General features: G+C 43.9%; 1 protein-coding gene across 2 annotated transcripts; it reads left to right on the top strand.

Annotated features, from left to right (window-relative positions):
* The first annotated feature begins 680 nt into the window (after nt 1–680).
* ZBTB8B (zinc finger and BTB domain containing 8B) lies at nt 681–24,320 on the top strand. Of its 2 annotated transcripts, none has more exons than XM_059690351.1 (4): nt 681–759; nt 7,301–8,306; nt 13,843–14,021; nt 17,698–24,320. In XM_059690351.1, the coding sequence occupies exons 2-4, from the start codon at nt 7,340–7,342 to the stop codon at nt 18,013–18,015; spliced, it is 1,464 nt and encodes a 487-aa protein (XP_059546334.1). In that variant the 5' UTR covers nt 681–759; nt 7,301–7,339; the 3' UTR covers nt 18,016–24,320. The 2 variants fall into 2 exon arrangements, with proteins under 2 accessions (XP_059546334.1, XP_059546333.1); XM_059690350.1 differs by lacking the exon at nt 681–759 and adding an exon at nt 789–1,229.
* The last annotated feature ends 806 nt before the right edge of the window (nt 24,321–25,126 follow it).

The raw sequence follows: 25,126 nt of genomic DNA, 5'->3' as shown, positions 1-25,126 counted from the left end.
GAGAGAGGGTGAGAGTTAGAAACATCAGTGATGAGAGAGAATCATTGATTCGCTGCAGCCTGCAAGCCCCCTGCTGGGGATAGAGCCGCCGCAGCCCGGGGCACGCCCCCACCGTGACCTCCCTGTTCATGGGTCAGCGCTCAACCACTGAGCACACCAGGCAGCCAGGCTCGTACCACTATTTAGGTGTTTCACTAGTGTATATGAACCCGAAAGCCTTTCAAGGGGAGAAAGTGTTGCTAGTATTCAATCATAACCTGTTGCGTAGATTAAACCATTTCACTCATTTCCAATTTTTTTTGCGGTGCACGGATAAGTCATAGCTCTTACTCCCCGGGTTGCATTAATATGCATGACGCGCTTTTAGCTCTCCGGACAAAGAGATCAATACTTCGCAGGTCCCTCGAGTGGGACTCAGAAGACCGCACGAAGCTCCAGCCTTTTACAAGCGCTGGTTCTTGCCCCTTTTGGCATCTTGGTACTTGTAGTTTTGTCCACTGTATCTTTCACCGAAAAACCCACACCGAGACCACAACTCCCATCACCCCACGAGCACTGGGGCCTTCAGTGCGCATCCTCCGAAGAGGGCGCCCCGCCATTGGCTACCTTGCTGGGCGAAGGCCCACCTTCCCGAGCCCAGCCACACCCGTGATTGGTCGGCTGCCCCGCTTCTCATCGGAGGAGGCGACAAGTGAATGAAAGCGGGGGGCGTGTCTGTGTGCGTAGCTTGGTGGCGGTGCTGGTGGAACCCACTGGAAGGTGAGATCCGAGAAGCGGGGTCACGCTGCCGCTTTCATTGGCTTGGGGGCACCCCGAAGGTCGGCCCTGGCCGGGGGTCAGCGGGCAAGGAAGCCCCATTTCGGTCGGCCTCCCTCCGACCGCCCGGCCCTGGCGACTCTGGGGATCCCCGCCGCGCAAACCCGTGCTGGATGACCGACTCCCATCCAGCCTCCCCTTAGTGCGGGGAGGGGGGTCGTGGGGCAGATCCCTCTCCTTCCCTAGCATTGGGCTGTCCCCCGCGTGGTCCACCGGGTGGGGGCGGCGGAGGTTCATCCGGATGTTGCGGGGGCGCTAGGCTCCGCAGTGCTGGTCACTTTGTCCGCGGAGGCCACGGGAGGGGCCGGGCCTCGGTTCCCCACCCTCCGGGCCGAAGACAGAGTCCATTAACTAGTTCCGGTCGTCTGGCTCTGGACGGGGAGGATCCCCTGGTGCTGTGAACAATGTAGCAGGTGAACCAAAGATTCAGTTGACCCTGAAATTCTTTCTGTGTAAATGGAAACTTCTTCCTTGTCGTCCTCCTCCACTCCCTGCGTCGGGGCAAGGAGTGACCTCCCCAGCCTTCTCATTGTGTGCTGGGGGTTCGGGGAGTCGGGCTGGCACAGTGGCAGGACTGTCAGCTCTGGGAGCTGACCGATCTCAGTTCCAGTCTGAGCTTTGGGCGTGTTGTCTGTAAATCTGAGCTGAAATTTTCTCTGAAAAAGAGAATGTAACGATGTAGCCACGGCATTGGGTTATCGTGAGGTTAAAATTAATCAGTGTTTGTAAAGTACTTTGTACGGTGCCTCATGAGAAGTAGTGCTCGGAGAAGGCTGACAATTGATGGGCAGGTTTTTATGATTCTCAGGTCAGGGAACCTGGGGGAGTCCTGTCAGAGTCAGTGGCTGGAATTCCAGGCTGCTTTTGGTGCCTGAATGAAGACAGTCCTGTGACCTGGCTGGGTGGGATCCCCTCAGGGGACTGGGAGTTCACTGCAGGCGGTAATGTTGGCATCTGCCCTCTCCCGAAGGACAAGGCACCAGAAAGTACTAGATCCATTTTTCTGTTCCTGGCATCCTCCTTGTGTCAGACATTGTTTATAAGTTACCAGCTACGGTGGAGAGGGTGGGAGGGTCCCTGCCCGCGTGTGGATAATTGTACTTCTGAGAGCACTGTGCCCGAAAAGCTGCTTTTCTGGGAGAAGGGGTGGTCCTCAGCATGTCCCAGGGATGCAGAGCACCAACAACAAGTCAGATTAATTTGAACAAAATTTTTCACGTTATATGCCAAATGCAGGATTGAGGAAAGGTTTGAAGAAAGTATGTGGATGGGCTTTCTCAAAGTCAGGGAGTATTTGCATGAGGCCGTAGAATTTAGAGTATTTGTAGAGAGAAAGCCAAAGGAAATGGATTTGGGGTACTATTGTTGAAAAGGAGCATCTTCCAGTGAAAAAATGGAAGTGCCCTGGGAGGAGGCCCTGTAGATAAGACCATTCTACAAGTTCAGAAGTATTGTGCCTATTTAGATATTTATCTTTCTGGGTTGCCAACTACTTACCCCTTTGCTGCTCCTCCTTTTTTTCTTTGTTAAGAAATAAAAACAAAAGTAATACAGGTACATAGTGGAACATACTAACAGTACAGAGGTTGCAAGGAAAGGTCCCTCCACACCTCTCTTAACCATGGTCCCTCTCCTCAAAGGTATCTGCTGTTAACTCTTGCTTATATAACCTTCCAGAAAAAAATTTATGCATGTATCAGCAAAACCATATACACAGATGGGATCAGACTGTACATTTTGCACCTTGTCTTTTCTCTTTTACTATATCTTAGTGGCCTTTTCCACATAAAAACACACAACTCTAGCTCATTAAAAACATGGTTGCACCATGCTGGGAGGCTTGGTTAGTTGGAGTGTGTTGCGGGTTGATTCTCAGTCAGGGCACGTACATAGGTTGCAGGTTCAATCCCCGGTTGGGGCGTGTGTGGGAGGCAGCAGATCGATGGTTCTCTCATATCTACGTCTCTTTCTCCCTCTCCCTTCCCCTCTCTAAAAAATCAATAAAACATCCTCGGGTGAGGATAAAAAAAAAAAAAGATGTGTACATTTTAAGCTGAGATAAATCTTGCCACATTCCCTTCTAAAATGGTGTTCAAAATTACATTCCCATCAATAGTGGATATTATCACATTTAAAAATGTAATTTTACCAGTCAGACAGGTTTTCTTTAAATTCTGAGGAAGAATACAGTGTGGGCCCTAACCGGTTTGGCTCAGTGGCTAGAGCGTCAGCCTGCGGACTCAAGGGTCCCAGGTTCGATTCCGGTCAAGGGCATATATCTTGGTTGCGGGCACATCCCCAGTGGGGAGTGTGCAGGAGGCAGCTGATCGATGTTTCTAACTCTCTATCCCTCTCCCTTCCTCTCTGTAAAAAATCAATAATATATATATATATATATATATATATATATATATATATATATTTTTTTAAAAGAATACAGTGTGGTATTTAGATGTAGCATTTTCCTTTATCAGTAATGGCGAACCTTTTGAGCTCGGCATGTCAGCATTTTGAAAAACCCTAACTTAACTCTGGTGCGTGCCACATATAGAAATTTTTTGATATTTGCAACCATAGTAAAACGAAGACTTCTATTTTTGATATTTATTTTATACATTTAAATGCCATTTAATAAAGAAAAATCAACCAAAAAAAATGAGTTCGAATGTCATAGGTTCGCCATCACTGTTCTATATCTTTTTTTCCCTTTACCATTGTTTAAAATCCTCACCAGAGGAGGTGATTTTATTGATTTTTCTAGAGAGAGAGAGGAAGGGAAAACGAGATACACACACACACACACACACACACACATTGATGTGAGAGAGAAACATTGATCGGTTGCCTTCTGGAGTCACCCTGACCAGGGATTGAACCTGCAGCCCAGGTATGTGACTGGGAATAGAACCCACAACCTTTCGGTGTACCAGACAAGGCTCCAACCAACCAAGCCACCCGGCCAGGGCTCCCTTATCATTTTTTTTAAAAAAAATTGATTTGAGAGGAAGGGAGAAGGAGAGATAGAAACATCAATGATGAGAGAGAGAGTCATTGATCAGCTGCCTCCTGCATGCCCCTACTGGGGCCTAAGCCCAAAACCCGGGCATGTGCTCTTGACTGGAATCCACCCTGGGATCCTTCAGTCCGTAGGTCTAAGCTCTATCCACTGAGCCAAACTGGCTAGGGCTCCCTTATCATTTTGATTGTCAAAGGCAAAGGCAGGAACTGCTGGGCAGGCTTGGTTGGAGCTATTGGAAGGGGTGAGAATGACAGTGAAACCTTCATCCTGCGAAAACTTTCAGGGTTGATTTATTTGGGAATAGAATTTTTCAGATATCTGACAGTTCTCTTCCTTTTTGAACCAAAATGTTAATTTTAACTTTCAATGAAAATTTCCAAAATTATGACATATTTTTTTGAGTTTAAAATAATATAAAAATAGAAGTCTTCTTGATGACTTAGGTCCAACAATGATAGCCCTGGGCTATAATTTAGTGATGTCCTTAGGCCATTTTGAATATGTAGGTGCCTTTAATACACTTAGCTAAATGGCCTCAGGCTGACACTTTAAAAATTCCTAGGTGTAGTTTTCAGAACTGTTTTACCTTTTCCTACCCACCAGTTCTCACTTTTAAGTTTGTCAGTTTAGTTGCTTACAGAGGCTCCTCTTCATTTTTCTTCCTAATTGACTCTCTAGTTTCCAAACTTAATGCATCACTTGCTATCTATATGTATAAAGTAGGTGTAAATTGCCCTTTAATAAGGTTGTTGTGGGTCTTTTATGAGTAAAGTCTGTGCCATTAGTGTGTTAGGCCTTGGGGAAACTATTTTTGCCAGTGAAAGGACCCTTTTTGGGGGAAGAAAGTGCCTGATTTCTGGCTGGGTGAGGCATTGTGGTGCTGCATTTGTAGAAAGGAAGCATGCTAAAGAGTTGTTAGCTATGGTTGGCAGCTCTAACTAGGCTTTTTGCAATTTCAGTAAAGGGGGATGATGTACTTGGTTGTAGAAACTCCTCTGAGCTCAATGGGTCAGTAAGTAAAAGGGGTATTGATGGATGGCTCTGTGGCTTGTGTGATGGGAAAAGATGGAGGAGGAGCTCCGGGAAGGTAACTCTTGTTTATATAACCCTCCAGAAAAAATGCATGCATATATGCGCAAAGGCATATACACAGATGGGTTAGCAGAAGGATTTTGAATTTGATTTCTATCGGTTCTACTTAGCAGTAATGAAAACAGTATTCAGTTGTATTTAGCAAACCTACCTGTCCAAAGTATTCTGCCAGGTGCTCTGGGGGATAGCAAATAAATAAGACATGGGTCATGCTCTCAAAGGGTTTGTAGTCCACAGACGGACAAGGGCCAGGACATAGAAATACGGAAGATTGAACCAAGGGTAGTTAGGATTCCTTCAGTTGCAAGAGATAGAAAACCCAACTCAAACCAGCTTAGCAAAAAGGGACTGAATTGGCTTCTGGCACAGCAGGAGGTAGGACTCAGATGGGTTCTATCTGTTGCTCCTGCCTGAGCTGGGCTTGGCTGGGCTGGTTCCCCTGTTAGTGTGGCAGCAGCATCCCTCACATCCCACCTGCTCACAGGGCAGAGTAATCTTTTTTGGAAGGACTAGTAAACATTTCACTGCTTTTTATTGGCTCTGACCAAGCCATGTGGCCATCTCTGAGCCAATCACTGTGGTCAGAGGGTGGAGCCTGGGGTTGGCACCAGATAGATGCCAAGATCATTGGCCAAGATTGGGGGATGGGTGTTTACAATCAAAGCTGAATGGTGAATGCATGCTGGCAAGCCCAAGAACTCTCACCAATGTTTCCACAAAGTGATAATAATAGATGTGAGCTGAGACTAGTTGCCAGTCTCTACACCAGCCGTGGGCAAACTACGGCCCGCGGGCCGGATCCGGCCTGTTTGAAATGAATAAAACTAAAAAAAAAAAAAAAGACCGTATCCTTTTATGTAATGATGTTTACTTTGAATTTATATTAGTTTATACAAACACTCCATACTTTTGTTCCGGCCCTCCGGTCCAGTTTAAGAACCCATTGTGGCCCTCGAGTCAAAAAGTTTGCCCACCCCTGCTCTAAACTCTGTATCAGGACGCTGTAGATTGAACTGTAATTCTTTTTTTAAAAAAATATATATTTTTACTGATTTCAGCGAGGAAGAGAGAGGGAGAGAGATAGAAACATCAATGATGAGAAAGAATCATTGATTGGCTGCCTCCTGTACGCCCCCCACTTGGGACCGAGCCCATAACCCAGGCATGTGCCCTTGACCGGAACTGAACCCGGGATCCTTCAGTCCACAAGCCAACTCTCCATTCACTGAGCCAAACCAGCTGGCCAAGCTGTAATTCTTAGATTTGGGTATTATCTGTATTTTGAGCCTTGAAGAAAGTAGAGTGTAGTGCATCAGACCATGAATTCTGGAGGTTGGTTTTGAGTCCTGGCTCTGTTACAGCTGGGTCATCTCCTATCTTCTTCTTTTTTTCTTTTAATATATTTTTATTGATTTCAGAGAGGAAGGGAGAGGGAGAGACAGAAAAATCAATGATGAGAATCATTGATCGGCTGCCTCCTGCATGCCCCCTACTGGGGATCGAGCCTGCAACCCGGGCATGTGTCCTTGACTGGAATCAAACCCGGGACCCTTCAGTCCAAAGGCCAACTCTCTATCCACTGAGCTAAACCAGCTAGGGCTCCTATTTTCTTTGAGTCTCAATTTCCTTATGGAAAAACAGGGACAATATTGGTGTTTTGTCATAGAGTTTAATAAAAATTCATTGGAAAGAATCAAACACTATGTACTGTGCCCACACGCAATTGTTGTTTTTCATAAATTAACTCAGTTGGACAACCTCTTATTTCTGTTAGGTCCAAAACAGCCCACATCATAAAGACACTACTGAACCAATGTTTGGGAAAGAATTTTCTTTTTAAATAGATTTTTATTGATTTCAGAGAATGAGGGAGAGGGATAGAGAGATAGAAACATCAACGATGAGATAGTCATTGATTGGCTGTTTCCTGCATGACCCATACTGGGGATTGAGCCCGAAACCTGGGCATGTGCCCTGATTGGGAATTGAACCGTGACTTCTGGTTCATAGGTTAATGCTCAACCACTGAGCCACGCCAGCCGGGCAGGGAAAAAAATTTTTAAAAAATATTAAAAGTGGCCCCAACCGGTGTGGTTCAGTGGATAGTGTATCGGCCTGCGGACTCAAGGGTCCCAGGTTCGATTCCGGTCAAGGGCATGTGCCTTGGTTGCGGACACATCCCCAGTAGGGAGTGTGCAGGAGGCAGCTGATCGATGTTTCTCTCGCATCAATGTTTCTAACTCTCTATCCCTCTCCCTTCCTATCTGTTAAAAAAAAAAAAATTCAATAAAAATATATTTAAAAAATATTAAAAGTGAACATCTTATCTGTAAGGTTGAGATTTGTGAATCAACTTTTTAAACATCTTGGCAGAGATCAGGCTACTTCGGAGCAGCAGCAGCTGGTGAAGAAATGGAGATGCAATCCTACTATGCCAAGCTCTTGGGGGAGTTGAACGAACAGCGAAAGAGGGATTTTTTCTGTGACTGTAGCATCATTGTGGAAGGGCGGATCTTTAAGGCCCACAGGAATATTTTGTTTGCCAACAGCGGCTACTTCCGAGCCCTGCTCATTCACTATATTCAGGACAGTGGGCGGCACAGCACCGCCTCCTTGGACATTGTCACCTCCGATGCCTTTTCCATCATCTTAGATTTCCTGTATTCTGGGAAGTTGGATTTGTGTGGGGAAAACGTGATTGAAGTTATGTCGGCCGCCAGTTACCTACAGATGAATGATGTGGTAAACTTCTGCAAGACATATATCCGGTCATCCTTTGATATCTGCCGAAAGATGGAGAAGGAGGCTGCTGTGGCTGCAGCGGTGGCAGCGGCAACTGCAGCTGCAGCAGCTCATCAGGTTGACGGTGGAAGCCCCAGTTCAGGCACGGAAGGGGCCTCCTGTGATACCAAGAGCTTGGTCTCCTCTACAGCCAAGGAAGAAGAGTGTGTGGACTGTCCAAAGGAATCCCCTTGCGGTGACTGCCGCCCCCTGGAACCGGTGGTGAAAGACAGCGAGGGCAGTGGCTCCGCTGACAGTGACCTCTCTGCTCTGCCCAAGCAGATAGAGCCCAAGGTGGAGTTTGATGCTGACGAAGTGGAGCAGGTGGAGGTTGGTGAGCAGCTCCAGCAGTATGCTGCTCCACTGAACCTGGCCCACATGGAGGAGGGTTTGCCCAGTGGCCATCCCGTGGACGTGTCTTACGGTAACTACCACGTGAAGCAATTCTTGGAGGCCCTCTTGCGCAACGGTGCTGTCCAGAGCAAAGATGATGCGGATCATCACTTTTCTCGGAGTTTGGAGGGAAGACCAGATGGTGTAGGAGGAGCCATGAGTTCCATGATGGATGTCCCGACCGACTGGTATGGCGAGGATTCAGGTGAGTTCCATTAGCATTCATCGTCTCTGCTGGTCATTTAGCACCCACATCTGTGCCTTATAGTCTCCCATCATCATCGTCGTCATTGTCATTACCATCATCATTACCACCATCATCATTACTAATTGCCATCACCATCACTATCACTGCATTATCTCCACCACCATCACAACCAATAGGTGTTAATTGAGTAGGGCATTGTTTCTTCATGTATGTTAGTATTTTACCTCTCCAACTAGAGTATAAGCATGTTGAGGGGCAGTTTGAAGAAATGGAAAGAATCTACTATCTTCCACTAACCAGCAGTGGGACTTGGTTTAAATCATTAAATCTCTCTGAACTTGTTTGTTCAGGAGATAATCATCCCTATCTTGCCTTTTTCACAGGGTTGAGGACCAATTGAGACGGTTTTCATAATTTTTTTCTCACATATAATAGGAAATTTATTCTTTGTGTCAACCATGATGCCTGACACATAACAGACATTCATAACATGTCATGGTTGATGGTATGATGTATTTGAGAATATTTTAGAGTTGGCATTTGGCTTCATGTGAGTAAGTTTCTGGGTTTTTTAAAATATATTTTTATTGATTTCAGAGAGGAAGGGAGAGGGAGAGAGAGAAACATCGATATGAGAATGCAACATCAATCAGCGGCTTCTACAATGGATCGAGCCTGAAACGCAGGCATGTGCCCTTAACCAGGAATCAAACTGGCAACTTCCCAGTGCACAGGATTGTGCCCCACCAACTGAGCAACACCAGCCAGGCTGGCACATGTGTCCTTTATTGAATCTTACTGGTATTCTTTAAGGGACAAACAACCAGATGAGTCGGCTACAGTAAAGAAATCTCATTATTTTTATTTTTTTAAATATATTTTTATTTTTTTAGAGAAGAAGGGAGAGAGGAAGAGAGAGATAGGAACATCAATGATGAGAGAGAATCATTGATTGTCTGCCTGCTGCATGCCCCCTATGGGGATGGAGCCCTGACTGGAATCGAACTGTGACCTCTTGGTTCATAGGTTGAAACTCAACCACTGAGCCACACCAGGCCAGGGAAGAAATCTTATTTTTATAAGAGAATTAAGGCACTAAGATACTTCTAGGTATTATCTCGGTGATGCTTCTTAGCTTTATTCTGGGATTCCAGGTAATATTCAGCCCCTACAGCTACCACAAATGCAGCAAATCCCCATTTAAATCCTTTTATTAATGAACTAACAAAGGAAACATTGTTTGCTAAGCCACCCCTGTATCTCTGAGTTTCATTGCAGTCCCCATAGCCCTCTTACAGCCAGCTTTTCCTGTTTGGTTTTCAATGGTAACCCTTCTATCTTCCATATTTATAATCTGGAAGTTCCATTTTACTATAACCATGTTCCATGTCTGACAGCAATCTAACCTCTCAGGACATTCAATATTTAATCCTCCATGTGAATAAATTTCTTATATACTTTGTTAGGCTTTTTTGTTTTAAGAGAACTTATGTTCCTGAACAATTCTGAAAGATGACATAGCTCTTCTTAATAGTGAGCTAATTGTGTTGTAAAATGTCTTATAGGAGATAGAAATACACTTGGCTGTCACCTTCCTGGTAAAAGTACCCTATAGCTTCTAGAACAGTGGTTCTCAACCTGTGGGTCGCGACCCCTTTGGTGGTCAAACAACCCTTTCACAGGGGTCGCCTAAGACCATCCTGCATATCAGATATTTACATGACGATTCATAACAGTAGCAACATTACAGTTATGAAGTAGCAACGAAAATAATTTTATGGTTGGGTCACAACATGAGGAACTGTATTTAAAGGGCCAGAAGGTTGAGAACCACTGTTCTAGAACCTGAAGCCAAGAAATTAATGAATCAAAATTCTTATACACCTTTCAACATGGAACAGTGAGAGTATTTTAAATAAGGGAGATCAGCTGCTTTTATTTGTTACTAGTGAGCTGTCTTTAGATTTTTAAATTTCAGTTTTTTAAATATATATTTTTGTTGATTTCAGAGAGGAAGGGAGAGGGAGAGAGAGAAACATCCATGATGAGAGAGAATCATGCATCGGTTGCCTCCTGCACACCCCTTATTGGTGATCAAACCTGCAACCCAGGCATGTGTCCTGACCGGAAATCGAACCCATGACCTCCTGGTTCATAGGTCGATGCTCAACCTCTGAGCCACACCAGCTGGGCTAATTTCATTTTTTTGAAGCAAGAACACTGTGGATGTCTGATTAAAATTAGACTTGAGCCCTGGCCAGTTTGGCTCGGTGGATAGAGTGTCAGCCTGTGGACTGAAGGGTCCCAGGTTCGATTCCGGTCAAGGGCACATGCCTGGGTTGCGGGCTAGGTCCCTGGTAGGGGTCATGCAGGAGGAAGCCGATCAATGACTCTCATCATTGATGTTTCTATCTCTCTCTCCTCCCCTCCCTTCCTCTCTGAAAGTAATAAAAATATATTTTTAAAAAATTAGACTTGGAGTTCATCACCACCAAACCAGTATTATATGAAATGCTGAAAGGTATCCTTTAAGAAGAAAAAGGTAAAGATACAAATTATGAACAACAAATACGCATCTATCAACAAGTGAATCTAAGAATCAAGTGAATAAATAATCTGATGAACAGAATGAACTGGTGATTATAATAGAATCAGGGACATAGAAAGGGAATGGACTGACTATTCTTGGGGGGGAAAGGGGTGTGGGAGATGCGGGAAGAGACTAGACAAAAATCGTGCACCTATGGATGAGGACAGTGGGTGGGGAGTGAGGGCGGAGGGTGGGGTGGGAACTGGGAGGAGGGGAGCTATGGGGGGGAAAAAGAGGAACAAATGTAATAATCTGAACAATAAAGATTTAATTTAAAAAAATTAGACTTGAAAAACTTAAAAATGCCGTTTCTGGTTCTCAGAGACACTGTCTTACCCAACATTTAGAAGGTAGCAGCTGTTTTCATGGAACACACTATGGGAACTTGTTGAAATCTCATTTCCGTGTACATAATAGCACTTCACAGATTGTAATCACTGCTTAACATTCATTGGACCTTCATCATGTCCATGAGTTTGGCAAAGGAAGTGTAGAGAAACTGGGACTCAGAAGGGTTTAGTGAGTTTCCTGAGTTGCAGAGCTGGTAAGTGGCACAGCTAAAACTAGAAACCTGGGCTGGCTTCACTTCACTCATTAAACAAACTGAAGGCAGAACAAGTGGATAGAGGATTTCAGTGCAATGATTTTGTCTTTCAACACCCTCTGCCTGTATGGACAAGTATCAAAAAGTAATTCAGTTGTGTGCCATCTTCATTCAAGTCCTGTCTATTAGCCTATAAAGTCAGGTTTCCAACTGCAGGGGGTTGTGGCGAGGCAGCCACCCTGGCCCCTGGCCATACCTGTTGTCTGCCAGGTTTTCATTCCACTCACACAACTCCAGGCTAAACTCACTCTAAGTGCCAAGGCACAGAGTAGGACTGATATATTTGGTCATTCAGTTTTTAAAAATAGATTTTTTTTATTGATTTCAGAAAGGGAGAGTGAGAGAGAGACATCAATGATAAGAGACAATCATTGATAGGCTGCCTCCTGTATGCCCCACACTGGGGATCGAGTCCACAACCCGGGCATGTGCCCTGACTGGGAATTGAACCGTGACCTCCTGGTTCATAGGTTGACACTCAACCACTGAGCCATGCAAGCCGGTCTGGTCATTCATTTATTTGCTCAAATATTTGAGTAGCTTCTTGATGAAGCTACAAGGATAAGTCAGACATGAATCCAGCCCTTAACGAACTTAGAGGAGATGGGACGTGTATAATCACATGATCTAAAGGTACTAAGCTGGAAGACAGATGGAAGTGTGAGTTTCATAGTTATCCAAAAGCTGGAGAACTGGCTTCCTACTGGGAGATCAGGGAGGCTTTCTGAATGTGGCATCTGAGGATAAGAAGAGACATAGAAAGAAATTGACTAGCGTCAGATCATGGAAAATCTTGAGTGCTAAGAGATGAGGTTTTTATCTGTAGGCACAGGGGAGATTTTCCATAGTTTCTAAGCTTGGGAGGTGACAGGATCTGTGCTTTAGGGAGCTTAATTTGGCCTCAGCACAAGATGGTATACAGCTGGGAGACCAGGGCAAGGAGATGGTCAATAGTTCCATATCCATGTTGCTCATCCCAGCATTCGCTGATACTGGCAAAGCATAATGTCCTGCTATAATCAATAAAAATATATTTTAAGCCCTAACAGGTTTGGCTCAGTGGGTAGAGTGTTGGCCTGCGGACTGAAGGGTCCCAGGCTCAATTCTGGTCAAGGGCATGTACCTTGGTTGCGGGCACATCCCCAGTAGGGGTGCCAGGAGGCAGCTGATCGATGTTTCTCTCATCATTGTTTCTAACTATCCCTCTCTGTAAAATATATCAATAAAATATATTTAAATATATATACATTTTTTTTCTTAAAAAAACCTTAAGGGTTTCAAAATATGTATATTTTTATGGATTTTATTTTATTTTTTAAATATATTTTATTGATTTTTTACAGACAGGAAGGGAGAGGGTTAGAGAGTTAGAAACATTGATGAGAGAGAAACATTGATCAGCTGCCTCCTGCAGACCCCCTACTGGGGATGTGCCCCCAACCAAGATACATGCCCTTGACCAGAATCGAACCCAGGACCCTTCAGTCCGCAGGCCAACGCTCTATCCACTGAGCCAAACCGGTTGGGGCTATTTTTATGGATTTTAGAGAGCGGAAGAGATAGATAGGGAGAGAGAGAGATAGAACATCGATCGGCTGCCTCCTGCACACCCCATACTGGGGATCAAGCCCACAATCTGGGCATGTGCCCTGACCTGGAATCAACCACTGAGCCACACCAGCTGGGGACGATCTTAGAGCTTTTGAGGCCAAAGGAGGGACAGTGGTCTGGAATTGACAGTGAAGCACAAAAGAGACCCTACACACCTCCAACCCAGGGGTGTGGGCTATGGGTTAAGGGAAGTAGAGTGCTTCCAAGAGAGAGGCAGGGCTCAGGTAAAGTAACCACTCCAGTCTGCTGCCTCTCAAAACTGTTCTGCCCTTCTCCCCTAAGCTCAGATCTATCTATCCTGAAGGGCATGGGTAGAGGGAACAAGTCTTGGAGTGCTGCAGGAAGGGTAACTCATGTAACCTGAAAGGAACAGTTCCTATACAGTCACCTTAATGGTTGTATGAGCAAGGTAAACAAACAAACAAAAAGAGTGGGAAAGAGATTTAAGTGAATTCCTGGATATTTGATGATTTCAGATGTATAGAGTGACTGTGAATTCCAACAATTTAAGTCTGCATCATCGCAAACCTCTTCTGTACATGCCAGGAAACTCTTCTGAGGAGCTACTGTCAAAACGTGAAACCTAGTCCAGAGGTCTGACCCATCCACCGTCATGGCCTGCGCTGGTGGCATTCTGCAGCCCCAGACCCGTCCAGCGGAGGAGCGGAGGCGTGGCCGGTGTTGTTGCTGCTCACAGTACAGCTGAACTAATCTGTTTGGTTTCCTAGGCGACGTGCTGGTGGTCCCCATCAAGCTCCACAGATGTCCTTTCTGCCCTTACACTGCCAAACAGAAGGGCATCCTTAAGCGGCACATCCGCTCACACACGGGTGAGCGGCCCTACCCCTGTGAGATCTGTGGCAAGAGATTCACGCGACAGGAGCACCTGCGGAGCCATGCCCTGAGCGTAAGTGAGCTGGCAAATCTTTTGTGGTGTGTGTGTGTGTGTGTGTGGGTGGCTCCTGACATTTGTCCAACGTAGCAATTTTTAACCAGTGTGCCGCAAGAGGCACATAGGTGTGCTGCAAGAATTTTTAAAACATGCAATACCTGACTGTGTAGTCAGGGGCACTGACCTCTTTCCCCTTAGATTGTCAAATTAAAAACTGACAACAGCCAACACAACAATAGTTGTCCCGTGTGAATGAATCAAAAGTGTACCTATATTTTTGTCAGATCAGCAAATCAAAGCCATAATGAAATGCCACTTTACACCCACTAGGATGACTAGCATCAAAAAATGGATAATAGCAAAGTGTTGGCAAGAATGTGGAGAGATTGGAAACTTTATACATTGCTGGTGGGAATGTAAAATGGTGCAGCCGCTATAGACAAGAGTTTGGCGGTTCCTCAAAAAGTTAATCATAAAGTTACTATAGGACTCAACAATTCTACTTTTAGGTATATAACCAAGAGAACTGAACACACATTCACACAAAAATTTGCACACAAATGTTCATAGCAACATTCTTCTTTTTTTTTTTTAAAATATATTTTATTGACTTTTTTACAGAGAGGAAGGGAGAGGGATAGAGAGTTAGAAACATCGATGAGAGAGAAACATCGATCAGCTGCCTCCTGCACACCCCCAACTGGGGATGTACCTGCAACCAAGGTACATGCCCTTGGCCGGAATCGAACCAGGGACCCTTCAGTCCCCAGGCTGACGCTCTATCCACTGAGCCAAACAGGTCAGGGCAGCAACATTATTCATAATAGTAAACAAGTGGAAACAACCCAAATGTCCATCAACTGATGAATGAACAAACAAAAGATGTATCTATACAATGGAATGTTATTCAGCATAAAATGAAAGTTCTGATTCACATAACAACATGGATGAACCTTGAAAACATGCTAAGTGAAAGAAGCCAGTCACAAAGGACCACATACTGTATGATTTCATTTTTTAAAATATATTTTATTGATTTTTTACAGAGAGGAAGGGAGAGGGGTAGAGAGTTAGAAACATCGATGAGAGAGAAACATCGATCAGCTGCCTCCTGCACACTCCCCACTGGCGATGTGCCCGCAACCAAGGTACATGCCCCTGACCGGAATTGAACCTGAGACCCTTGAGTCCACAGGCCGATGCTCTATCCACTGAGCGAAACCGGTCAGGGCTGTATGATTCCATTTTTAAAAAAAATATATATTTATTGATTTCAGAGAAGAAGGGAGAGGGATAGAGAGATAGAAACATCAATGATGAGAGAGAATCATTGATTGGCTGCCTCATGCACGCCCCTTACTGGGGATCAAGCCTGCAACCCGGGCATGTGCCCTGGACTGGAATTGAACCCATGACCCTTCAGTCCGCAGGCCAATGCTCTATCCACTGAGCCAAACCAGCCAGGGCTATTTTTAATTTTTTTTTTTTAAATATATTTTATTGATTTTTTACAGAGAGGAAGGGAGAGAGATAGAGAGTCAGAAACATCGATGAGAGAGAAACATCGATCAGCCGCCTCCTGCACACCCCCCACTGGGGATGTGCCCGCAACCCAGGTACATGCCCCTGACCGGAATCGAACCCGGGACCTTTCAGTCCGCAGGCCGACGCTGTATCCACTGAGCCAAACCGGTTTCGGCTATTTTTAATTTTTTAATACTTTTATTGATTTGAGAGAGGAAGGGAGAGAGATAGAGAGATAGAAACATCAACGAAGAGAGAGAATCATTGATCGACTGCCTCCTACATGTCCCCTACTAGGGGGGAAATCGAGCCCGCAACCCGGGCATGTGCCCTTGGCCAGAATTGAACCTGGGAATCGAAGCTGGGACCCTTTAGTTCACAGGCTGATGCTCTATCCACTGAACCAAACCGGCCAGGGCTGTATGATTCCATTTATATGACATGTACAAAATGGAAAGACCCATGGAGATAGAGAATAGATTAGGGGTTGCCAGAGGCTGGGGGCAGGTGGGAATGGGAAAGAGTGACCATTAGTAGGCACAGGGGTGATGAAAATGTGGAATTAGATGGTTGGAATGGTTGCACAATCTTGTGGCTCAACTAAAAACCACTGAATTGTACACTAAGAGGAAAACTTTATGGTATGAATTACGGTTCTGAAGGAATCCAGATTGAAGGCAAGTGCAAGGTTACTGCCTTTGCTGTCAGTACCGGCCCCAGCATACTTGTCTGAGAATGGCCTCCTCCCAAGGACTTAAGTTTTTGTTTGTTTCTCCCTCCCCCCCTCCGCCCCCCAAGTTATATCTACAGTCTCTCTTGGCAGCAATAGGTCCCTGGGTGCCTCTAAGATGTTTTATCGGTTGGAATCCTCATTTCCTCTCTTTTTCCACATTATACAAGCCCTGGCAGTTTGAAAGGTTATAAGATACACACTCAGGTTAGCTCAAGTGTGGGGGTTTAGCATAGGAAGCTCAGGACACCTCATGGGAATCAGGGCACTGGTCAGAATGTAATGGCAGCTCCAGCAACCTGGACGTCATGTTTTGGCCCTTCTGCATCAGCCTCTTTTCTCTGCTGCTTGCATCTACCCCACATCCGTAGCTCTCCAAAAGAGAGGCTCTGATTGGTTCACAGAGCCCTCTTTGACTGGAGTTCCTGAAGAGTGCACACATTTGCAAGGTAGTTCCTTACACAGGGGCCCCCTGGGGCTGTGTGGGGTAGGAAATGTAAAAGGCAAGGGTGAAGCATTGGCCGGCGCATCGGGGGATACACTGTCTAGCAAATCTGCCTCCCTAATAACTAAACAGCCCAAGGTGCGTAGAAGCCATGCCTAAAGCCCCCACCGGCTCACTGAGTGCCCTTTACATGCCTGGCACACGTGTGACCGAGGGTAGAGGACATGAATAAGGACAGCCAGAGTTCTCTCGGAACTTACAGTTTAGTGAATCTTACCCAGGATTTGTTAAACATACCGGAGTCTCCTCTTATCCACAGTCTAGCTTCCCACAGTTTCAGGTACCTGCGGTCAACTGTGATCTGAAAATATTAAGTGGGAAATTCCATAAATAAATAGTTCATACGTTTTAAATTGCACGATGTTCTGAGCAGTGTGATGAAGTCTCTCACCGCACTCCATCCAACCCAGGATGTGAATCATCCCTTCGACGGTGTCTCCGCACTACACTAGTACATGCTTCCTGCTCATTCATTAGTCGCTTGGTAGCTGTCTTGGTTGTCAGGTTAACTGTTGTGGTATCGCAGTGCTTGTGCACATGCAACCCATATTCTACTTAATAATGGCCCCAGAACACGAGACTAGCGTGCTGGCAATTTGGATACGCCAAAGAAAAGCCATAAAGAGCTTCCTTTAAGTGAAAAGGTATGTTGTATAGGAGAAAACATAGTCTATATAGCAGCGGTTCTCAACCTGTGGCCTTAGTAAGGAGCAGGGGTTGGCAGTGGGGAGGAGGGCACATTCCACGGATGTCCAGTGGCCCAGGGGTGGAAAGGACCTTGGTGAGGCTGAGAATATGGCAGATGGAACAAGGGGAAGAGTGCTGAGAAATGAGGTTGGAGGGTCAACCAGGGCCCCACATCACATGGGGCCTTGAGGGTCACGGCTCAACCCCATGTCTGTGACATTGACTGTATCTACTTGTGGTTTTAGGTCCACAGATCCAACTGTCCAATCATCTGCAAGGGCTGCAGAAGAACCTTCACGAATCACCTGTCACAGGGGCTGAGGCGCTTTGGGCTGTGTGACAGCTGCACCTGCGTTGCAGACACACATGATGATGAGTACAGTTTGATGCCCATCAACCTTAGCCTGGTGGAGGCTTCATCCGAAAGCCAAGAAAAGAGTGACACAGACAATGATTGGCCAATCTATGTGGAGTCTGGTGAGGAAAACGACCCTGCCGGAGAGGATTCTGACGACAGACCACCAATTCAGCCCAACCTAACAGACCGAGAGACACTCATGTAGCAGTAGATGGGTGGGAAGAGGTTTTGGAATTTGTTATTGTTCATTCTGTGGTTGAACCCTGAGACGAACATTTTTTTCAGTGTCAATATATTTGCATTTTTGTTAGATGACCTAGTAGAGGTTGGATTTTGTGACTCAAAGGACTAATGAGGTTTTAGTTTGGTGCCCTTGATTTCTGAGGGCTTTGCTGACCTTCCTTAATTCTGAGTGAATAAGGCTGGCCCGCAGGCTTCCTGTTTATCCTGTTGTGCACCTGAACTCTGGTTAGGAGAAAGATAAGAAAACCCCCATCTTGTTTTCATAGTGTCTCAATCTCTGCATTCCTTTGGGGTCATCCTCTTTTCTCTGAAAAGGTGGGCAAGAATGTATTAAGTTTTGAGAATAATTTTACCTCTGCCAAGCCTCTCCTAATGAATTCCATATTCTAATTTTCCGAAGTACTTAAGAGAAAGCTTTATTGATACAAGGCAGGCGGGGCTGCCTTAGACATGATTGTAAAAGCTACTTTTCTAAATCTAAGACTGCAACGGTAAAAGCTGGGGGTGTTTGTGTGCATACAAGCACGGAAATAAGCTCAAAGCCTTCTTATGGCACTTTGACGTGCCCAGTGGAATCACATTTTAAGTTTGCCCCAGGAAGGGACCCTGTGAGCCCAGGTTTGGATGGTTTCCCTGCTTCGTTTGGTATTTGACAATTCTCTACACACAAATAACCTGTTTTGTGATCATAAAACTAATCATCTGGGCAAAACTAAAAATTCTCCCCTGCTTTTTCGAGCCATTTCCAAAGGCCACACTGCTGGAACTATCGCTACCACTGACATTCTTTTACTTAGTTTTAGAATGGAACTTTAATTGGAGGGAAAGTGTAAGCCTATCTAAGCAAGTTATATTTCTAAATTGCTTACCTTTTAAAAGATCTGCTGGAAGGAAAGAGAAGTTTGTAGAAGTACAGGTTTTTAAAACCAGTCTGCTTTTCCCCTCTTAGCAGCCATGCAATTATTCTAACAGAAGGCTGCACTTCTTTAAAGGGCTAAAAAGCAGGAAATATTAGGGATTTAAAATATTTAAGGCACTTTCATAATTTTGTCTTATGTTAAGGTATCCAAAATGGATTTTCAAAGAAATCCCTAATGAAACGAAGTATGCAAACAAAACAGTTTCCTTTGAACTTTGAAAAAAAATAAAAGAAATCCCTTTTTCTTCCTTTAATTTAGCATAGTTATGTTTCAAAAGGTAGTAAAATCACTTTTTTCCTGTCTCTTAAACAAAAAGATCTTCAAAACATTATAAATTGGCTTGTAAATGCTAGTCATTGAAGAGTTCAAAGGTATTTAAACTACTCAGTAGAAGTTAAAGTTTAGCTAGTGTGACTCAAACTGTGGTCCTCACACGGGTGCTGGTCTGTGAGTTGTTTGATACCAGTCCACACAGCAGGACCATGTATTGGTCTGCAGTAGATTGGAAATTTTAAAATTGGTCGTTTGCCCTGGCTGGCGTGGCTCAGTGATTCGAGAATCAGAATGGGTGTGCTGTATTCCAATAAAACTTTACTTGCAAAAAACAGGCAGCAAGCAGGATTTGGCCCAACCTGTTTTAGGTACTACTTTTATTTTTCTTTTACTAAATGAAGTTAATGAGTCTTCAAACAGAAAATGTATTTAGTATTTAGTGTTAGCAGTTCTATATTATAATAGGTAATCTTTTTAAAATCTATAGGCTATAGCCCAGCAGAGTGGCTCAGTGGTTGGGTGTTGACCTATGAACCAGGAGGTCACAATTCGATTCCCAGGCAGTTTGATGCCCGGTCAGGGCACGTGCCTGGGTTGTGGGCTCTTGTGGGCTCCATCCCAGGTGTGGAGCATGTGGGAGGCGGCCAATTGATGGTTCTCTCTCATCATTGATGTTTCTGTTTCTCGCTCCCCCCTCCCTTCCTCTCTGCAATCAATAAAAATATATTTTAAAAAAATCATTAGGATATAGCCCTGGCTGGCATGCCTCAGTAGTTAGAGCATCAGCCTGGGCAATGAAGGGTCTTGGGTTCGATTTCCAGTCAAAGGCATGTACCTGAGTTGCAGGTTCGCTTCCTGCCCCAGGTTGGGTGCCTGCGGGAGGCAACCAGCCTATGTATCTCTCTTACATTGATGATACTCTCCATCCCCTTTCCTCCCTTTCTCCCTCCCTCCTTTCCACTCTCTGAAAAGCAATGGAAAAAATATCCTCGGGTGAGGATTAACAGAACAAGAAAGAAAAAATGGTCTTTTACCACAGATAGTTTCAAAATTATTGTTCTAGATCAAGAGGTGCAAATTGAAACTTATTTAGGACCAGAAACATTTTTCTTAACCTAAAATGAAAATATTAGCTGTTGTTTTAATAGAGGGATCTTAGCGAAAGGCAAACCTAAATGGATGTGTAGAGGCTATACTTTGCAAGGAGTTATGTTTGATTGTTTTTGCTCTCTCTGTTTAAAGTATTTTTGATATTTTAAAAGACTCTTCTACCTCACAATTTCACTTCTCTGCCTAGTTTCTCTGGTAGAGCAAGGAGCCTCTTCAGTGACCCCATGACCTGTTCATATTACTGGGTGCAAAGTAAAAAAAATTTACATTAGAGATTTTATTGTAAGACAGTGATTCTCAACTGGGGGTGATTTTGCCACCCAGAGGAGATTTGGCAATGTCTGGAGACTTTCTTAATTGTTACAACTGGGGCAAGGAGCTGCTAGCATCTAGTGGGTAGAGGAAAGGATGCTGCTAAAATCCTACAATTTATAGGATGGTTTCTTACAACAAAGAATTATCTAGTCCAACGTGTTAAGAGTTCAAGGGTAAGAAACCCCCCTAAAAAGTAAAATTTTAAAAAATGACTTTGAGTGAAGTTAATTTTGTGTTATATTTTAAGCTACGCTACCTTTTACCTTCTTAATATAAATAGACTCTTCCCTGGCCGGTGTGGCTCAGTTGGTTGGAGCATCGTCCTGTACCTTGAAAGGTCACGGGTTCAATTGCCCGTTAGGGCACATACCCAGGTTGTGGGTTCAATCCCCTGTCAGGGTGCATGTGGGATGCAACCAATTGAGGTTTCTCTCTCCTTTTCCTTTCTGTCTCTAAAAATCAATAAAAACATGTCTTATTGATTTTTTAAATTTAAAAAATATTAATAAGCCCTTATACTCCCACAACTTTTGGAAAATAGTGGATTAGCAAAATACCGAGTGGAGGCCAAATAATTCACAACTTGCCCATAACCTGATTAGGTCTGTGATACGGAAACTTAGGAATTCTGACTGAGACTTATACCCCCAGAATTACTCTAGGCTTTTATCATTTTATTAAATTTTAAAGTAGCAGAATCACTGGAAGGAAAACGGAACATGAAGCTTAATATTTAAGTGACTCTCTTTTTCCATAATATTTTAGATTGTTGCATTCCTGTTTGGCTGTTTAGAGTTTGTGTGTTGACATTCATAGTAACTAGATCACTGAATTCTGTCACTTTTAAAGGAGATCTTTGTCTGGACTATCAGATCACAGACTGTCCTGTTTTAAATTTATGTTCACATTTGGTGATCAGTATTTTTAATCTGCACAGTGTCTTTGAGGTGTAATTTGTGTTGTTGGTGGTGATATTTTTATAATAAGTAAATCCACAGTTGGGTCCAACACAGACTATTTGTGATTTAGGTTATATTCTGACATCTTTCTGGCACATCTGCCCAAGTTCACAAAGGATACTTTTATCTTATATCAGATATATTGCATGAATGGGAACAGGATTTTTACTTCTAATAGAATTTAAAAATGGCATCCTTGGAAAGTTTCTCTTGGGGGAAGGGGTCAGGCTTTCATAGCAAGGGTTGGGCGGAATGTAAATAAGACCTATAATTGTAATAAATTAAGAAATGACATAGAGCATCATGACTTCTGGTCATTTGGCAGGAAGATGCCGTTCTGGTGTAAATATTTTGGTAGCCATTAGACTTTGAATATTCCTTAAGAAAATGACTGACCTAGTGGTCTGCAGAATGCTGTGGCATTGAGTGTTCTGGTGGTTCAGAATGCTGTGATGGTTTTTTGTTATTGTTGTTAACTGATGTTGCGACAAACCCCATAGAAAGGCAACAGGTAGGGCTCCCGGTACTGGTTCTGAGGGCGGTGGGGAAGACTGGAGTAGCTTTTGGTCAACTGAATGTACATGTTTCATTTGGACTTCTAGGTTTTTATTGTGTGTCCCTTGTGCATTGACAATGGAGTTATCTCTGTGAGGGGCAAAGGGTTGGGTGGGTGAGAAATCCTATTATACTCCGTTTTGAGTATTACCACTGTACTTCCTGTTGTTGGTCTTTTATAGCTTCTCTTGTGCTTTCACGTGATCACACTATCTTCTAACCCAAAAAAAGGAGCACTTTATTCAGTTGCTTCTGATAGGCAGTGTTTTCATTCATTTTTATTCAGTATTTCCACAACATCCCTTATTACTATGTTCCTCAAACCTGTCAATATAGCGCTGAAAAATTGAATTCTTTTCTTCAAATAATGCTTCTGTAGAGACAAATGGAAAAAAAATGGCAGGAATAGTTTGGTTGGTTTCTAACATGTCCTAGTTTTAATTCACACCATTGTGATTAGATGGTATAGAACCTTCCTAAGTTAAGGGGGACCTTCAGCAGAGGTAGACTCTCCCGGTAGGTAATTTTACTACTGCCAAGTCTTCATTGACAACTGTGCTTTTGGGGAGCAATTTATATGTTCATCACTTGAGTTTTGAACAAGGAGACGACCCACATCAGGCAAGTATGGGAGTTATCCTGGCTAAAAAACCTCTTGTCCCACGGGAGCAAGAATCTTTTCTAACAACTCCACAGTCACAGCTTCTAGGGTCCCGAAAGAGACATGTTTATTCCAAGAGTCACTGTACTTAGGGAAGCCAGGGCTGTGGCTTCCTATCAGGTACTTATAGTTCTCCCAGTCTGAATGCAGTTTACCAGTTAGGGGTCATTTCTACCATAGGTAACGTTCCTAGCAATATAGTTGACATACTACTCTTTCGTAGGTTGTCAGGGGAACAGAGCTAGGAAGTTAACCAGAGGTCAAATTCTCACACTGAAGGAGAAAAGGTTCTGTTAATCCTTTACCAAACAGTATGCTAAGCAATTGCACAATAGATAGTCCATCTAGTTCCTATAAAATATAACCAGGGGAATTTCCAATTAAAATATAGCCAACACCGCCCCGCTGGCGTGGCTCAGTGGTTGAGCATTGACCTATGAACCGGGAGGTCACGGTTCCATTCCTGGTCAGGGCACTTGCCCGGGTTGCGGGCTTGACCCCCAGTGTGGGGCCTGCAGGAGGCAGCCAATCAATGATTCTCTCTCATCATTGATGTTTATATTGCCCTTTCCCTTCCTCTCTGAAATCAATAAAAATATAAAAATAAAATATAGCCAACACCAACTAACTTTTCCTCTCTTGAAGAGAGTTTATTCTATGTGCTTAGCTGCTTGTGATTAATAAATACACTGTTTGCAAATTTTGCTGAGATATGTGTAAGAGTTGAATAAATAGTCAAAATGTTCCTGTCAAAATGTCATGTATCCTTTGGTGCTACTCCTAGTAGGCAGGTGTAATATGACATAATATAGGGACATTGAATGGAAATTTCTGGGGATCCCATCAGTCACACTTTGAGGGGAACCGATGTTCACCTCGCAACCACCAAACACTAGGCTCTTAATGGTGCCTCTCCTTATTATGTCATGTGGCGCTACTTTTGCCTGTTTCTGTGGCTCCTTGACAGATCGATCAGTGAGGATAGTAGGTTGTTTATTCAACAGTTATACAACAACTATTTATGTAGTCCTTATTATGTGTCGGGCACTAGCGCACCTCAATGAACAAGCAAAATCTCTGCCCCCAAAGAACTTGCAGTGTGTAATCAGGAAGACTAGCGATTAAGCAGCACAGTTTTGGGCGTGACAATAGGGCAAGGACAGGGTGCCCTGGGAGTGCTCGGGTAGAGCACCGAGCCCAGTTTTAGAGCCTGAGAAGGCTTTCTTACCTAAGCTACTGTTGTTGTGGTCTTTCCCATCCAGAAAACTTCTAGTTTTGGGATACAATTTATAAACAATGTAAACAGTCTCTGGCATTTCCTGCCTTTTCCAAACATGGTAGGTTGGAACATTAACAGTGTTTAAATTACTTGTTTAATTGGGGTATATAAAATTACTATAAACATTTTAGAATATCCTGTTCTGGGATATATGCATCAGATGCCATGGTTTTCTTATTAAAAAGAAACAAGCAAGCAGCAGCAGATAACTTTGCATTATGTAATCCAATGTAATAAGATAGAACAAAGGCGTTGTGACTGTGACAGGCGTGGAGGAACCCCACTGCATCTGGATTGAGTCTTGACAGGCCATGAAAACTAGTTAATAACCAGAAACCAGGATAGACACACGACAGGGCCAGTGAATGGAGGATTGAGAAATAGAAGGGACATTAGAGAGAGCAGTCCAACTCCATTTTACAGAGAGATGCAATGCCTGGTTCCTAGTTCCCACACCTCTCGCTGGGATCAGACATCAGGTCCTGCCAGGCCGTGCTGATAACAAACATGTTTGGACAAGCAGCAAAGAGCATCTGTGGATAGCGTTTGTTTCCTTGGGATGCCCATCAGACTGAAACCAGAGAAAAGGAGAATGCTGTTTTAGCCTCATGCAGCTTTGTGTGATCATGGCCTGCATTCTTGTAGCACTTAGACAGGGAGGGCGCAATCACATGTTGAGCATGAGGGAGTTCATTTAATTTCTTTGCCAATAATATCCACACATATCGGAAGCAACATAAACCACCATCAACACACACACACACACACACACACACACAGCACATCAAAATCTTGTCTACTTATTTAATATGTATCGTGTACTTGATTTTCATATACTCATTTTGTAAAAACTTTCAAAATTAAAAAAATGCACATTCTTTTGAAATTACTTTTGCCAACCTCTTTAAATGATTTTTGAAATGTAAATTGGGCATGATTCAGGGAAGTTGACAAGGACATTCTTATTTGAAACAAACAAACAAAAAACCCCATATACATAT

This window comes from Myotis daubentonii, chromosome 3 (genome assembly GCF_963259705.1).
Source record: "Myotis daubentonii chromosome 3, mMyoDau2.1, whole genome shotgun sequence".
Taxonomy (NCBI): domain Eukaryota; kingdom Metazoa; phylum Chordata; class Mammalia; order Chiroptera; family Vespertilionidae; genus Myotis; species Myotis daubentonii.
This window is presented reverse-complemented; position numbering and strand designations above follow the sequence as displayed.